The sequence below is a fragment of the Glossina fuscipes genome, unplaced genomic scaffold, assembly GCF_014805625.2.
Source record: "Glossina fuscipes isolate IAEA_lab_2018 unplaced genomic scaffold, Yale_Gfus_2 0, whole genome shotgun sequence".
NCBI classification, from domain to species: Eukaryota; Metazoa; Arthropoda; class Insecta; order Diptera; family Glossinidae; genus Glossina; species Glossina fuscipes.
Window position 1 is genome coordinate 43,464,862 of NW_023998414.1, and position 16,543 is coordinate 43,481,404.

General features: G+C 34.9%; 1 protein-coding gene across 4 annotated transcripts in view; it reads left to right on the top strand.

Moving 5' to 3' along the window:
- Nucleotides 1–16,220, top strand: part of LOC119643073 (activating transcription factor 3) — a 53,256-nt gene extending 37,036 nt beyond the window's left edge. For 3 of the 4 annotated variants that reach the window (XM_038042425.1, XM_038042429.1, XM_038042436.1), the window contains 3 exons: nt 3,792–4,353; nt 4,431–4,514; nt 14,501–16,220. In XM_038042425.1, coding sequence (XP_037898353.1) covers nt 4,153–4,353; nt 4,431–4,514; nt 14,501–16,027 — 1,812 coding nt within the window. In that variant the 5' untranslated portion in view covers nt 3,792–4,152 and the 3' untranslated portion in view covers nt 16,028–16,220. The remainder of the gene's footprint in view (nt 1–3,791; nt 4,354–4,430; nt 4,515–14,500) is intronic. The other variant, XM_038042443.1, reaches the window with a different exon arrangement.
- The last annotated feature ends 323 nt before the right edge of the window (nt 16,221–16,543 follow it).

The following is a 16,543-nucleotide window of genomic DNA, read 5'->3' on the forward strand; positions in this document are numbered from 1 at the left end:
CTGAAGTTCATATAAAAATAATGGATTTCTTTTTCCCCAAACTAATAGAATTTTTTTAAGTTCTTCTAAAATGTGGAAAGAAAAAAAATTGTGAGCATTTCTAATTTCGCTTTTGTTTTTTTTATATTGTTTATGTTTCTTGAAAATTGAAATTCAATTTTAAACATTTTAAATCATATTATTTCCCTTTTCTCTCCTTCCACTGCATTTATATATATATATATATAGTTTCTAACACTTTATATATTAATATGATAAGTGTGAGTATGGCTAAAGTATGTATATGGTGTGTGCGAAGTCGTCCATTTGCAGGTTTATGTCTTTTTTATGACTTCCCTCTGCAACGTGAGTGAATTTTATAAATTTCTCACGCAGGAAAAACCGTAGACACGATGCAAAAGAAGGCAAGCTATCTTTATTTAAACATTATATATATATATATATATATATATATATATGTGCGTGAGTGTGTGTGTGTATTTGTATAGGCCAATAAACACACAAAATTTATTCATATTGTGTTAGTGGGACTTGCAGGACATTTTGGCGAACGATTGCTACGTATATATATATGCAGTCCACGTATATGGGTAAAATTTAATTAAAAAAGAAGAAATTTCAATGTCTAACAGCGCCCATGAGTTTTTAATTAAAAGCAAAAAATTTCCATTTCTATGTGTGTCAACGTTGGAAGGAATGTTTAGAATTTTAAATGAAGGCGTGCAGAGCAATATAGCACCAGCGCAACAGAGTACATAATAATAGAAGACAGCAAACAACTTTATTATCTTTTGTCAGCTAAAGAGTATAAACACAGACATTTTAACACTGAATTCCTATTAAATGAATCCGCTGGCAAAATAAATAAATTAACTAAAAACTAATCTACATTTTTTTATCTTTACAAATCGTTTAATTACCTTAACAGTTACGATCGCCATTTAGGCTCACGTTAGATTAACTCTCTACGGGTCAATTCAAGGAGTCAAAGTACGGCCGAAACAAAACTCATTATATCTCAAAGTACTTCGTCTTGAATTTTTTTATTATAAGTTGTTTGTCTTTCCCCTCGTTCAACGTAAGGTTCTTCTTTTTTTTATTATTATAATAGTTTTAAAAATTAATTAAAAACGTTTTTCACCTCAGACCACTCTAGAGGTAATTAAGAAAGAAGAAAATATATTAAAATAAAAGAGCGATTAGCTAAAGAGCTTGTCATCGTTTAACGGAGGCTTTCAAGCGAGCAAAAAACGAACGAAATTTTTTTTTTTTGTTGATCAACACTTTTTAAATAATTTCCCCTTTTCCCCTCTCAAATTCATAAACCTTCAACTGGTAAAAGCAATATAGTGGGACGCGGCCCATTATTAAATAACCTACACCAGTTGGCTTAATACAGTTGTTATTCATTTAACGAGTTCTCAAAATGAAGCATTATATAGGAAATGGTCGGGAAAGTGACCCGATCTGCATTATTTTTAATACCATATTCATTTCTGGGTCAAAGCATGATAGTTATATCAAATGTCTCAAAACCAGCTATGTATAAATTGAACACAAGAATACAAGACGAACAGACAACGTTAGATAGATACGAAATATAATTTTAAACCAGTTAATACAAGAGATAAAGGATGAGTCTGTTTCAAGTTCTTTTTGATGCTTTGAACATCGGCACAAAAGCGCATATTAACGCTCGGTTATTCAGTTTGCAATCGAAATTCCGCCTATCAGTTGCGGTAACTGCATATATGCATAACGACTTCGGATACTACGTCGTACTATGTCTTACTATATGAATCGATTCGCAATCATTTTCGAAGCCAACTAAAGCCTATTAGAGATACATTGAATTGAATCATTTTTACGACTGCTTTCCTATCTTGAACAAGTAAAAACACTTTAGCGGGACTCGGCCCACCATTACATTACACTACAAGACGGACGGACAGACAGACAGACGAATAGATGAGTAGAGAAGCGGTGTACTAAAACTTGCATCAATCTCGAGTTCTTCTGGGCGTTGCATACAATCGCACAAACTTAATATACCCTTATACCACAAGTGGTATGAAAGTTTGAAACGTCATTATTTGAAAAAATTTACTATTTGTTCAATAATATACACATTTTAGGAACCTGCTTCCATATATGATAAATATTCTTATAAAGAATAATCGCTGATATGGTGTAGATATGATATATCAGCTAAATAAAAACGGCTGTCTTTGCTAAATATACTATACATCAGGTTGGTTCACGTTTTCCACTCTATCCTATAAAAGAGTTTCCCAACTTCTCCCGTTTCTCATTTTATGAAATTCTAATTTTTATCGCATTATTTGCTTTGATTTGCAGCAGCGTAAGAGCATAAATAGGTCAAACTACAAAGGTATTAGTATTATTGTTATTATTATTATTATAAATGTAGCCACAGAATAAATTCTAAGACTTTAAAGTGTTAAAGCATTAGCATTTTAAGGCAATTCGGTCTTATTGTCAGCCCTTGTTATAGATTAATGCACACAATCAGTTTCACTCCTTTGAAAATGCCGAAAACTCTCGCAATCTTTTACAAAGACTTCGTCCCGGGTTAATGCGTTACTAAAATGCTACTCATACCGATGAATCGATAAATAATTATACAAACTGTCGAGTTTCTGAAAACCAACTATAGAGATTTTACTTGTTTCAACCGTCTGAGTTGACAAAATTGGACAAAATTGTCTTAAAACGTTGTGGTGCGTTTATGTGAAATGCGAAAGTTTGCAGTAAAGTTTAATTTTTACTGCCAGCGATGCTACGAAATTTCTCTTCTGTCGTTTAAAGCATAAAGAGATGGGAGTCCTTTACGGCAGTGCGTTTTATTCCGTGTTAAACTAGAAAAAAAGAAAATGCAGCTGAAGCCATGGATTGGCCTATAGGGAAAATGCAGTAAACTGAAACCATTATAAAGTGGTTTGCGATGAACTTTCGTATACATACGACCCTCCGTCCAGTAAAAGCAATGCAGGAATTGATCTGACTCAACTTGGGATTGAGAAAGTTGTCTCGATTGCGACGCATTCGCTTATTGTCACTGGTTCCTCAGAGTTGAAGAGGTGCGATCGAGCGAGAGGTCGCTTGGAACCAAAAAAGGTTGCTGTCGCAAGCTACCCTTTAAGAGGCAAATAATCATAGGTAGTGATGATTCATACTTTAATGAACTTAAGCTTTGCAACATGTATTTTTTTTTTTTTAATTAAATTTGAATTTCATCGAACAATATGAGAATTATAACGGAACTTGAGTGCAGAGAAAGATCGTACTACAAACATTTTCACGCAATTTACACATCACACGACAGCGGTTTCGATAAATGCAATTGCGGTCACGCTTAGTTTACTATTGCATATATATGGCATATATAAATATATATACATTTTTTTTATTTAAAAGAAAAATATTTACCCTTTCCCTCTACTTTGACTTAAAATTAAGTCAAATAATTATGAATTACTTTTCTCCTATTCGTTCCAATTTTTCGCATAATTGTTTCATTAATTTGATTAAAAAATTCGAACACATAAATTTCAATTAACTATAACACTTTTTAAGGTTTTTTTTTTTTTTCCTTCGTTCTCTACTTAATTTCCACAACAATTAGAAAAGTTTTTTTTATCGTGTCTCGTTTTTATTATTGTTTTCCTCTGCCGTTTTAAACGATTGAAATAAATTAATAAATTATTTTCTATTTTTAATACTTTTCTCACTACCTCTCTTTCTGTCTTTATATCTCTGTCTCGTTACAGTTTAGTACGGTATTGAATAACGACGAAACAACTTTAAGTCCACGAATATTATGTAGAATTTTTCAAATGCCTCAAATATTTGCCTTATTCGTAAAATAAGTTAAAAAGAATAACAACAACAAAAATAAGTGCTTTAAAAATAAAGAAAAAATTTTTTAAAAAATCAATCTACCAACGTAACGAAGGCCTTTAACTGTGATTTTAAGTGTTAAGTGTTATAGCTTTACTATTGAAAACAAAAAATAAAAAATAATTAAATAAATAAGCAAAGAAAAGAAGCAAACAAAAAACAAAAGCAAAAACAAAAATTGAGAGAACATCTTAGGTGTTAGTTTACCATATTATTTAAAAAAATAAAAAAATGTTTAATTTAAATATACCTCCTTCATCGTTATTGGGCGTGGAAGGGTCTGGGGGTCTATGCTCCAAGCCCAACACTCCCGAGATACTCAATTCTCTAATTGCCATGACAAATCCTTTGGATAATTATAATTTCAACACGAACAACTCATCAATGGATTCAAGTTCCGTACGTGCTTTCAACAACAACTGCAACACACAGGTAAGTTTATTGTCACGATTTTAAAATTCTTTCGACATATAATTAAATCGTTCTTCTTTCGCATCTTCTCCTACCAGAGTATGTCTCATGATAGTAGCAGCAGTTCTGGTTCTCCTTTAGATTCACCTGCTACTGTCAATAGAACCCCCAGTGTACAGCAGGTAAGTCTCATTCATGCTATCATTGAAGAGTGTTCAAGATAAACTAAGTGACAGAAAGGACAATATTAACAGTCCTGTGAGCATGCAAAGTATTTTAAACTAAAATTTACAAAAAAGAAAAAGGAAAATAAAAATTGTATTCAAAGAAAGCAGCCCCGAACACACCCGAACAAGTGAACAGCAAGACTTTTCACAACTACTACACTAAGTTGCTCTACTTTTGCGAATCTGCGTCTAACTCTTAGGGATAGGAATTATTCTCGCTTTTCGAATAATATAATAATAATAATTTCTGTCCAAAACATATATCAAATTAGCAGATGAAAATTCGGTCCACCATCCAAACTCATATTTTATAATTAATTTTTAGGTCGGCAACGATCTCATAAAAGAGAAATATTTTGATGCGAACTTCCGATCCAAAGTTTTTTCGAAGAATTTCGTTGACTTTATCAACAATCGTTTAAGCTGCGAGCTTCCAACATAAATATTTTCAACGCGTAAACGGCCGAACATTTTCATTCGTTCGATTTCGATAAATTGCTTTCATCGTCATTACCAAAAGCCTGCAAAGCGTTATCTTTGTCTTGGTTAGCGGAGTTTTTCACAATTTTGGCCACAACTTCTCTCTCAATTCACTTATTAAATGCCATAATATTTTTTTTATTTTATTAATAAATATCCAAGTTGTGTACACGCTATCGTATAGCTATCGTAGGGTTCCCATGCTATAAAGCATTCTTTTGTGAAAAATGCTTTGAACCATTTTGATGACCTATTATTACAACAGTTTGGTGTTTGCTTGGTGTGAAAATACAATGTTACCGGGCGCTTGACACAAGAAACATAGAGATGAGCCTCGCTCTCACTAAAGGATGGCGTACATTCATATACTTACCTTCATCTGGTACTCGGTTACCTCGGGGCACTGAGTGTGCCTTTTCTCGCTCCGTGTACCACCGGACAAATAAATCCAATGACTAAAAGTGGGATGATAATTTAGATAATTTAGAGGACCTTTAATAAAGTCATATATTTTATTGATATCAAATTCTCCAGGTATTTTCAAGATGTCCGCAGGGTTAGAGGCTTCTAAAACTCCTCCTAAAAGTCCTCGAACATTAGAAACGCTTTGGCATTTAGAAAGTATTAGATCACAGATTGCTAAAGTATTGCAATGGTATGCTGGAGTCACATTTTTGCATATACTTTCACCTTAATTTTTCCGACGTTCATTGAATATAAAAGTGGAACGAGATTAGGATTTTGAATGATTTTGCTGTCCATTTTTTTCCCACCCAATAGTTTATGCTAGAATAGTAGCATTTATTAATTTTATTTCGTTTCTTGTTTACTTCGAAAATATGTTCGCCAAAAGAAACCTAATAGCAGCTAACCGGTGGGTTGAGAGTTAAGAGATATGATCTAGATTTGACTGCTAGACATGTTTCTGACTGATTCACAGTTTCAATCTAGTTAAAAAACAAAAAAAAAAAAAATAAAAAAAATACAATTGGGGACTGGTTTCGCTTTTATTAATAACAAGTTGTGAAGTCCTTCTCCAATTTCACGCCAATTCTCGCTAACGAAACTAGTTACGCTAGAAAATAGAAAACAAACAAAACTCCTTTCTCTCAGTTATACAATTTAATTTGGAATTCAATTTTTGATTAACACTAACAACTACTCCTAGCAAGACTTCTTTGAAAAAAGAAAACTTCCTCGTGAAAAAATATCTTTTGCCTATTGAATTATTGATTAATTATTTAATTAACTAATTAATTGAGTTTTTTTTTTTTTTATTTTTGATCGAAACGGCGCCGCATTTAAATTAATATTTGTAACCCACGACCCTGAATAGCGTAGCGTATTTGGCTTTTAATTGCACCTGAGTTTGCGTACCCCTGTGCTTTTAAGTAGTTTAGCTTAAAATTTTAATTTTATTTGCGTGTTTTCGCATTAAAATAATAAAACAAACGGAGAAAAAATGTCAAAAAGAAAACCAGTCTGTCACCAATAACCAAATTTGTGTTTTTGGTACGTTCACATAAAGACTCGTAAAAACATTTTTTATTTTTGATTTTGTTTATTTTTAATTTTTTTTTTTTTTTTTTTTTTTTTGTTGCCAATAAAATCATAAGTAAAAAGCTAAAAGTATATAAGATCTCAGTACAATAAAAATAAATGTAACCAAAAATGGTAACTTGCCTTAGATTTTAGTTTTATTTATTTATTTTTCTTCTTTTTTTTTTTTTTGTTTCATTTCTTAAAAATGCAAGCAAAGAACGCTATCGCACAAACATAAATATCAAAATCGATGATAAGAAGAAAAAGAGAAAAAATAATGGCGATCCAAAAATTATAAAAAACATCTTTAACGAAACTTTAGCATAAGTTTTTTTTTTTGCATTCTACCAAAGTGCCATCTACATTTAATGAGCTTAAACTATCGTATCCTCCGAATAAATGCATTATTAGTAAAATAGTTTTCTTTTAGTTTACAAAAACTACATATTTCATAGACCGGTTATTCATCAAGCAAGCAGCAAGTAATCGCTTGTTTTCCGCCGTTTTAATCGCAAGCATTTAAACTGTCTATGTCTAATAATCTCAACCGTCATCTACGACAGATGCAATGCGCTCTTCACTTACATATATGCACTCGCACATATATAGATATATTAGTTTGGGGAAAAAGAAATTCATTATTTTTATATGAACTTCAGGATTTTATTTAACATGCTTCGGATTGTCCGATTTGGGTCAAATATGCACCGTTTTGTTGTATGATTTGTTGCCATTTTAAAGGTAACTTCAAAATGCCTCTCTCATAGAAGTCCTGGCCTCTATTTGCAAAAAACTCTAGTAGTCGATTTTCACAATCCTCCCTAGATTCCAATTTTTTATCATTAAAGAAATTTTGCAATGCAAGAAAAAGATGATAATCGCTTGGTGCCAAGTCCGGACTGTATGGCGGATGCATTAAAACTTCCCAACCAAGCTCCCGAAGTTTCTGGCGAGTCACTGTAGATGTGTGTGGCCTTGCGTTGTCCTGGTGGAACACGACACCTCTCCTGTTGTCCGTTTCTGGTCAATCGCTATCTTCAAACGGTCCAGTTGTTGACAGTGGAGATCAGAATTTAGCGCTTGGCCATAAATGGTTTAAAACTGTTCTATGGTCGATTTTTAGCTCCTGGGCGATGTTACGACTGCTAACATGCCGGTCAACTTCGATCATTTCTCCGATTTTATCGACATTTTCGACGACCGGCCTACCTGTGCGAGGTGCATCTTTAACATCAAAAATTCCTGAACGGAATCTACGAAACCAAAAATGCACATAATTGGCTGTTACAGTATCGGAACCATAAACACCATTCACAATTTTAGCCGCCTGGCTTGCATTTTCGCCTTTGTCAAAGAAAAACTGTAAAATGTACCGAATTTTCTCTTTATTCACTTCCATTTTTAACACGCTGTAACTCACAACTGAATGCACCAAACAAAAAACAGCAAAAGAATTTTTTTACTGCGAAATGTACAGTATGTAAATGTACAGTATCGGAAATTGTTTGATCGATACTTTACGAGAAATCTATCAGTGCAGCCATTTACCGAAAAAATAATGGATTTCTTTTTCTCCAAACTAATATATATATATATATATATATAGCACCATCAACACTTGCAAATTTTATTCCGACATGCAAAAACTGGTTACAACGACTTGCATTCTAAAGTTCGCAGAAGAAAATCAATAATAATTAAAAAAAAAAAAAAAATTATTTAAAATACATCAAAGCGACCGTATAGGCACTACTTAAAAGCGTACGTTGACGCTCCTCATGCCTTTGTTTTCTCATAATGCTTGCGGCGAACACTGCTATCTGCTGCCTTCCATATTTTCAAGTCGTGCATAGTTGTCATGAGATTGTCGGGGGGAGGTAAATCTGTCTGTAATCTCCGTCGTTCGTTATGGTTTTTCGGACAGACAAAGAAAACATGGCCAGCATCTTCGATGCACTCACAAAAAGTGCAGAACGGATCCTGCAACTATATCAAACACGTGAAGTTCTTAAACGCAAGTCGATATTGAAAATGATCGAAATCGGACAAGCTAGCTGACTACGATATAACATAAAGTAAGAGCACCTACAATAGATTTAATAATAAAAATTTCCATATGACCTTAGTATAGCGCGTTTATAAAATTGGAGAAAGTCAGCCATGCCTATCTAAAATAGAAGTAGTGGATATAAAAGATTTTTTGCCGAATATAATTTTCTTACTTATTATTTAGTCTTTGTTTATTTCAAATTCCTTCTGCGTACACGCAGATATACACATACACAAATGTGTATTTAGTTCATTTGTATATATATAAGCGTTTCACGATATTTCTAATGACTGGAAACGTTACGTTAACTTGTTTTTATAGACATCGTCGAATGGAAGAGCATTACCGATTTGCTCGCTTCGCTCGTAACAATCAAAAGCACGCACATTGTAGCGTATCATTGTAAAATATTATTCCTACTGTGAAGGAGGACTGAACAGCGTTTTCATATTACGCAATTTCAATCCCCCGTATAACACGGGCATACCCCCATATAATTCGGAGATTTTCCACATACATATTTCTGTATTGTGAAATTTATAATGGTTTGTACAATTCATAACTAGAAAAGTTAAATATGATGAATCATTTATACGTAACGCGTTATGCGAGGTCGTAAAAACGCGATTACTGTATTTCGAAATATTAAAGAATTTCAAAACAATGATTTGCATCCTCAAGAGTTCTCTCGCATTTAACGCAGATGGTAGATATTGAGATGCACTAGAGGACGAATAAATATTTGGCCATTTGTTGCAAGTTCAACATTATAAAAAAAAAACAAGTCAGCTTGATACCGTTGGTCGCACCAAACCATAAAGTACTCTCCATCACTTCGCTTAACACCACTTCTCTCGCGTTATGTTCGTCAGAAAATACTGCGAATTACTCGTTGTCCTTAGGTAAAAGCTCACCTATCCTGAGGGAGAGCCCTACAATATACCAATGCGGTGCAACATATTTTAATTTTTTTTTTTTGTCAAAACGCTTCATTTCATTTAGTCATGAAATATCAAAAATTCAAACTCTTATCAAATACAGAGCATACCTTCCGCACAAACTTACTATAGCCTTATCCCATGGAATGTGAGATGTTAGAGAAATAGAAAAAAAGAGACGAAAAAGTAGAAAAAAAATTATATTCAGCTTAAGGCATAGGTTTGACAATCGCCAATTCAAACCAATATCCAAGGCGCTTTCTTAGCCGCATAAGCATCAACTTCATTTTTATATTAAAGCGTCGGATGACTTCGGTAAATATCGAATTTCTAATCAATACTTGTTTTATATTCAAAGATGAAATTGTTCATTTATTACGGGCTGGTGGTTGGAGGTCGTTTCTTTTCGATCATTTTCACATTCAAGTAACAATCAATTTGTATTGTATTGCACTGTCAAATTTGTATTTGAATTTTTTCAAACAATCGACGACCCATGATGAGCAAAATAATGGGAAAACGGACAAATGGACGCATGGTCAAGGCTATATCGACTTTGAATATTATTTGATTACTGAACAAGTAAGAAAATTAAATTCGGTCGGGACCAAATCTTTTACGCCCGTCACCGTTTACCCTAAAAAGAGACAACAGAAATAAAAGAACATAATTCTCCTGCTCTATAATATGGAGTGGGCGTAGTTGATTTCTTCTATTTTGAAAAGAAAAGTTTTTATCGCATGTTGTAGGCGTGTCCTTTGAAAAGTTTAGGACAATTCCAAAATGTTTGCCCCAAATACTACACGGTTGCGCAAACGGACAGATGGACAGGTAAAGATGTTTACGTGCATTCCAGATTTGAAAATGGCTAAGAGCTTGTATAGTTTATGGGACTTTTGAAACTTGTTTCTGCGCGTTATGAAGGTATTGAAAAAGCAATTCAATTATGATACACTATAATGTTGGATAGGCGTATTAAATTTTTACCATTTTTGTACATTTATCTGCTACAGTTTATGAGTAATGTTTAAAGAATCAATTTTTTATTCCTTTTGAAAAACAGAAGTATACGGGCGTGTCCTTTGACCGATTTGGCCCATTTACAATATCAACCTGGGCGCAAGAACTTCCACTGTTTGTGTCGAAGTTGGAACCGATAGCTTCATTTTTGCTGCCAGGAGAATGTTTAGAACAAACATTACACAAACGAACAGACAGTCAGCCGGACAGACGGACGGATGGACATGCTTAAATCGATTTAGAATTTGACGTTGATCAAGAATACATATACTTTGTGGGGTCTGTGATACTTCCTTCAGAACGTTGCAAAAGGTTTTGACAAAATGAATATACCCCTCATCGTTCGGTGATGGGTATAAAAATATAAACTGAGTTTGATAAAGCATCTGCTCCACAAACATCACGAATCTTTGCGTAAGCCTGCGAAGCATTATCGTTTCGGTCAAAGCCACATTCTGAAACAAATTTTCATTTGCAAATTACAACTGAAGACCCTAAAAGTTATTTGCTTTTTTCACATTTCACACGTGCTGTAGTACGGTCAGATTGGGTTAATATCGCCAAAGTTACACAACTCTAGAATGTTCTTTTAGGTAAAAATAGCATGACTTTCTCCTTGACGCTATAATAATGCTTTTAGTCCCTCATGTGATAATTTGCGTATTACAAACCCATTATGTAGATTCTCATCCACATAGCACATGTGTAGCTACAATTAAAAATTTGCATCACATTTGTACGCATTCGCATTTGAATCTTAAAAACTTTTCTCCTGGCGCTAATTAAAAGGGAACGAATCGATTCTATCTACCACAGTATCTATCACAATTTGTTTATTTTGTTTGTTGGCCTGTCTGCCCGGTACGGTTTATACAGTCTCCTTGATGAGTCATTGTATGACGAGATTTCACTAAGAAGTTGCATAATTTTAACGACCAAACAAATGGCCATATGGCGGCAGTTGATAATAAAGAGATGACGGTGCGCTTATTCAGTCGGGGATTGTTTATTATATTTTGTTTTTTTTTTTCATGTATATGACCGTCTTTTTGCCTATATTTTTCGCTTTTTCTATATTTACGAGTGTAATAAAAGGGAAATTAGGTCTCGTCCGTGTGCCTATGTTTGTGGTGCCAGAAAAGGTCAATTCAATAAACAACTTGTCATGATTTCTCGACGGTACATGTAACAGACAATGTAGATATAAACGCATTTTTATAACAACTTAAGCCATTCACAAACATGGGCATGAACAAAACATCAACGAAACGACCAGCCTACAAACAACGAACGCATACAATAAATCACACGTTTATGAAACCATTTCGATACTCATATTGTGTAGACATATGTATGTATATTTGTAGTTACTTATTCACTTGCTTTCTCATTCTTCAATAATCGTCTGACTGTCTATTAGGAAAGGAAGCAAAAAAACCCAAACACAATTGAAATTGTTGGCGGCTTAGAATGAATCTTTGAATTTCTAAAGTTTGTATCTCGCGTTTTCTTTCATTTTAAGCAAATACCGCGTTTTTTACATTTTCATCTTATAGACGTGCGTCGATCGTTCATAAAATTTGTCTTAAAATTTTAAGCGTAGTCGGCAAACCAAACATCCTACAAAACTGCAGGGTTGTGGGCATTTATCAAAGCAAGTAGATTAGGATGAACAGGTTCTGACATAAGGAACAGCAAAAGGATCAATGCACCGCCTCTCTCTGGTCTTATCCTTAATCCTATGAAACGAATCATCGCATTTCCGATATCGAGAATAAAGACTAAGCGGTTCGTTTGAGAATGTAAAGCAAGAATTCAAGATCCGGTTGGCTACCGCTTAGTTCACTTATTCCACGCATCTATTCATGAATGCGTAGGGTTGCCGATGCGTATTTGTTCGCCTTGCGAAACGAACAACAAACAAAGTTAATACGCAATACCCGAGAAGCGTAAAGAAAACAAGATTTCTTTCACATTTCAATTTTGTTGCTATTATTTATTCACATAAATTATGATTTTTCAATTACTTCGTATGGCTGACTTTGTACCTGTTTTGTTGTTGCAGTGTTGCACTTATCAAGACACGCATTAAATGGTTCAGAGTTACAAAGTGTTAAACAATACCAACAACGTTATTGTGCTTACATTACATTATTTAACATTGAAATGATTGTGGAAAAGACCATATGGTCGTTATAAAATGCTGCTCATGTTTAGTTCAGATTCTTCGGTCGTTAGGTCGGTCTTCTGTTGTTTAATGCAAGTTGCATCGCGTGGTTTTACTTTGTTTTTTTCCTCCTTTTTTCTTTCTCTCTTTTTCGCTCGTTTGAAGACATCTTAAAATGCATGAATTTTGTAAAGCAGCACAATACCAAAAATTATCATTACAATAAGAACAACAACTAGGCATTTCCGTATATGGGATCGAAACCCTGTTTTATACGCACGTCCATGTACTGTGCACTCTTACTTATTGTGAACGTAACAAGTAAAAAAGAACCAAAAAAAAAAAAAAAAAAAAAGAAGAAATATACGCATGAATACGAACTCCATTACTTAGGTATTCATGTATTCATTCAATCACTTCATTATAACTGACTGACATAAGCTGAAGAGCCTTGCTTCGCATTGGCAGACAGCAGTCACTGTTGAGCTTCCACCCACTTCGACATTGGATTGGGTTTGCATCGAGTCGTTTGTACGTGCAACTGAAAACTCTAAATGTAGGTCACACTTGACACACAATCGAAACCAACAACAAGAACAACAATAACTGCTACTCCTTTTCATCTACATCGCTTTACTTGGATATTTCTTCTTTTTTTTTTTTATTATTATTATTATTATTATTATTATGTCGTTTGCATTGATTTGGAGCGAGCGCATGTTCAAGATTTTTTAAATGATTCAACAACATTTCATTTATTATTTGTTTCTTTTTCTGCTTCTTCTTCTTCTTTTTTCATTTTTTATTGAAAATAAAAAATTGCCGCAACTACTTTTTGTCATAATTTTTTTTTCTTAAATGTTTGTAGGCCACTGCGACCATTTAAAATGATATATAGTTGTTTTGGACCCTGTTATGATGATAGCAGCAAAAAAACAAATAAATAAATAAATAAATGCTAGCATAGTTCAGCTGGGAGTGTCAATTCACTCTCACGATAATCATTGCTATGTGCTCTGTGATGAGAAATAGTCACAAAAAGAAAGCAAATTTGCTTTCAGTTTGTGCCGAATATTTTGATTACCAACAGCACCAAGCCCTTACCCATCCATCTTCGAAATGCAATCGATGCAATCCATTTAACGACATGCCCACGAAAACTAAATGCACATTTTCTTCTTAGCGAAAGGATATATTTGTCTGCATGCATTTCTCACTCCGTAAACTTTTCTTATCAAAGTGCTGCAGCCGTGTTTGTTCATTGAAATCTTTGAAGGAATCGACCATAGCCCACGAAAAACGCCAAATGGGAGAACCGTTACTTTTTCTACTTGTCTTAAAACAAAAAGCTTGAATAATGAGCTCGTGAATAATGATCAAAGATGGAGACGCAAGACATCATGTTACAAATTAAACGAACTATTAGTACCAGCGGTCAAGTCGACTGATCAGAGGGAAAACGTTTGCAATACCTAAAAAGTCGCTATAAGTTGATTCGTGTAACGAAATTAGTTTAGGAAAAGGTGCTAGCGCTGAACTGAAATGTGCTCCCACTCACATTCTCGTTACTAGGTCTGCCTTCCGCCGCTCAGTCCCTGCCCTTATCAATAAGCGGTTATTTTCATTGTTTTTGTGATTTCGCAAATCTCTATAAAAGATTTTTTTTGATTTTTTTCATATAACTATGTGGTCAGTTGGTGATAATTTGATAATTATTTGCATGTATGTTTTCTTATCTTTTCAGACTTGTTCGCAACTAATTAAAGCTGGCCTAAAATTGACTATACAAAGTAAACGAAAGCTATCTACCTGTGACTCTAGTTCTGGTTCTGAGCAGCCTAATGCAAAATGTTCGCGACCCAATGAAGAGTGTGAAGAAACGACCGATGAAGATAGTGAACACAAATCGACAGCACCTAGTAAGGGCTTAACACCGGAGGATGAAGATCGTCGGCGTAGACGCCGGGAACGTAATAAGATCGCTGCAACTAAATGTCGCATGAAGAAACGCGAACGCACACAGAATTTAATTAAGGAATCGGAGCAGTTGGATACACAAAATATTGATTTAAAAAACCAAGTGCGTGCTTTGGAGACCGAACGTCGTAAGTTATTAGAAATGCTACAAGTGCACGAGCCAGCCTGTGTGCATGCAGGTGGATTAAACTTACCATCAAAGTTACTGCAGTCGCCAGCTTTTAAGTATTTGCTCGACCTCAATTTAGATGACAACATTTCAGCCAATGGTCTTGGCGTTTCGCAAACGCTACCAAATGGCTGTGGTAATGGTAGTTCGGTTAATCAACAGCGCACTGTAATCCCACCGATGTCTACCATAAAATTTTCACGTAGTAATGGATTTAAGGCGGCTGCTGCCCTTAATAATCCGGTAGCCGGTATGCTACCACAAATGACGACAGCATTATCACAAACATCACCTCTACAGCAACAGCAACAACAGCAACAACAACAACAGCCACATCCAACAAGTCAGCTCCCCAATGGCTATTGCAAACCATCACCTACGCCTCAAGAACTTGGCTATTTAAACTCACCTTCTCAAGACAGCAGCAATTTGTGCATAACAGCGGCTCTGCAAAATCAATCACACTTATCAGCCGCCAATAATTCTGCCAATTTGCATCAGGCGGCCCTCGGTAATGCCGCGGCGGCAGCTACAGCCTTAGTTAGCCATTCTATAGCTGACTACATTCCAAACTGTGACTCCTCATCGTTAAGTGCTCTAACTACCCTAACGCATACACCTACTGCCTGCAGTACGCCTAGCAGTATTATGGGCAATAGCTGTGGTGGCGATAACAGTGCCCTGCTAGCCAGCGTAGTCAGTCCCATGGCCGTCGTTACTACTCCTACTACAGCCACCGAATTTGTCAAAAATGAATTAGTCGATTCACAGAGCCCCTACACCACCGCCCAGTCAGCCGAACGTTTTCTCTTCGAAAGCAATTGTGATAGTTTTGTAGATATCAAGCATGCTGTTAATGTCCATCACCCGTTAAATCAAAATCATGGCGGTCCTACACTCTTGCAAACCAGTAACGGAGGTGGTAACCTCTTGGATTTTACATCAGCCCTTATGGGCAGCAATGCGACAGGCGTAGTCTCATTTCATGACCAGATTTCAATTAAAAATGACTACCTACAAGAAGCCGATTTATTGGCTCAATTAACAGGAGAGGCAGCTGAGTTTGTGGATTTGGACAGTGGTGTCGCAGCAGCTTTTATGACCAACGGGGGTTGTCTAGCATAAGTTACTAGAAAGTAGAAGTAAAAAAACTAAGTATTCGAAGAGTGAGGTTTAATTGAAGGTATGCATGGCGAAGAGAGGTATAAGATGGATGGATGTAATAACGAAAGGAATTCTAAAAAGCCTACATTTCGAGAGGTAAACAACCATTGAATGAATTCAAACAAAAAAAAAAAAAAAAAAAAAAGAGGAAAGAAACGAAGAGAAATTGCCTTTGGTAAATAAGAAAAGCCGTCACCTTCTTGTTTATGGTCTTTGGGTTTTTACTATTCACATACAAAATGATAAAGTTTAATGCAGATACACATTCCTCCCCTCAACAAGAATTCATTTGTCTTCCATTATTCAATTAAAGAATTAAAGCAAAGATAAGAGAAACTCCCACCTTTCTTTAGATAAAATAGTTTTTTTTTCCCCTTGTAGATTACATTTCTACGCACAACTCTCTGCTTCATATGTCGAGATAAAATTGTTAACTTGGACTGTCTTTTACCGCTTTTCATGCTTCGTTCGACACCC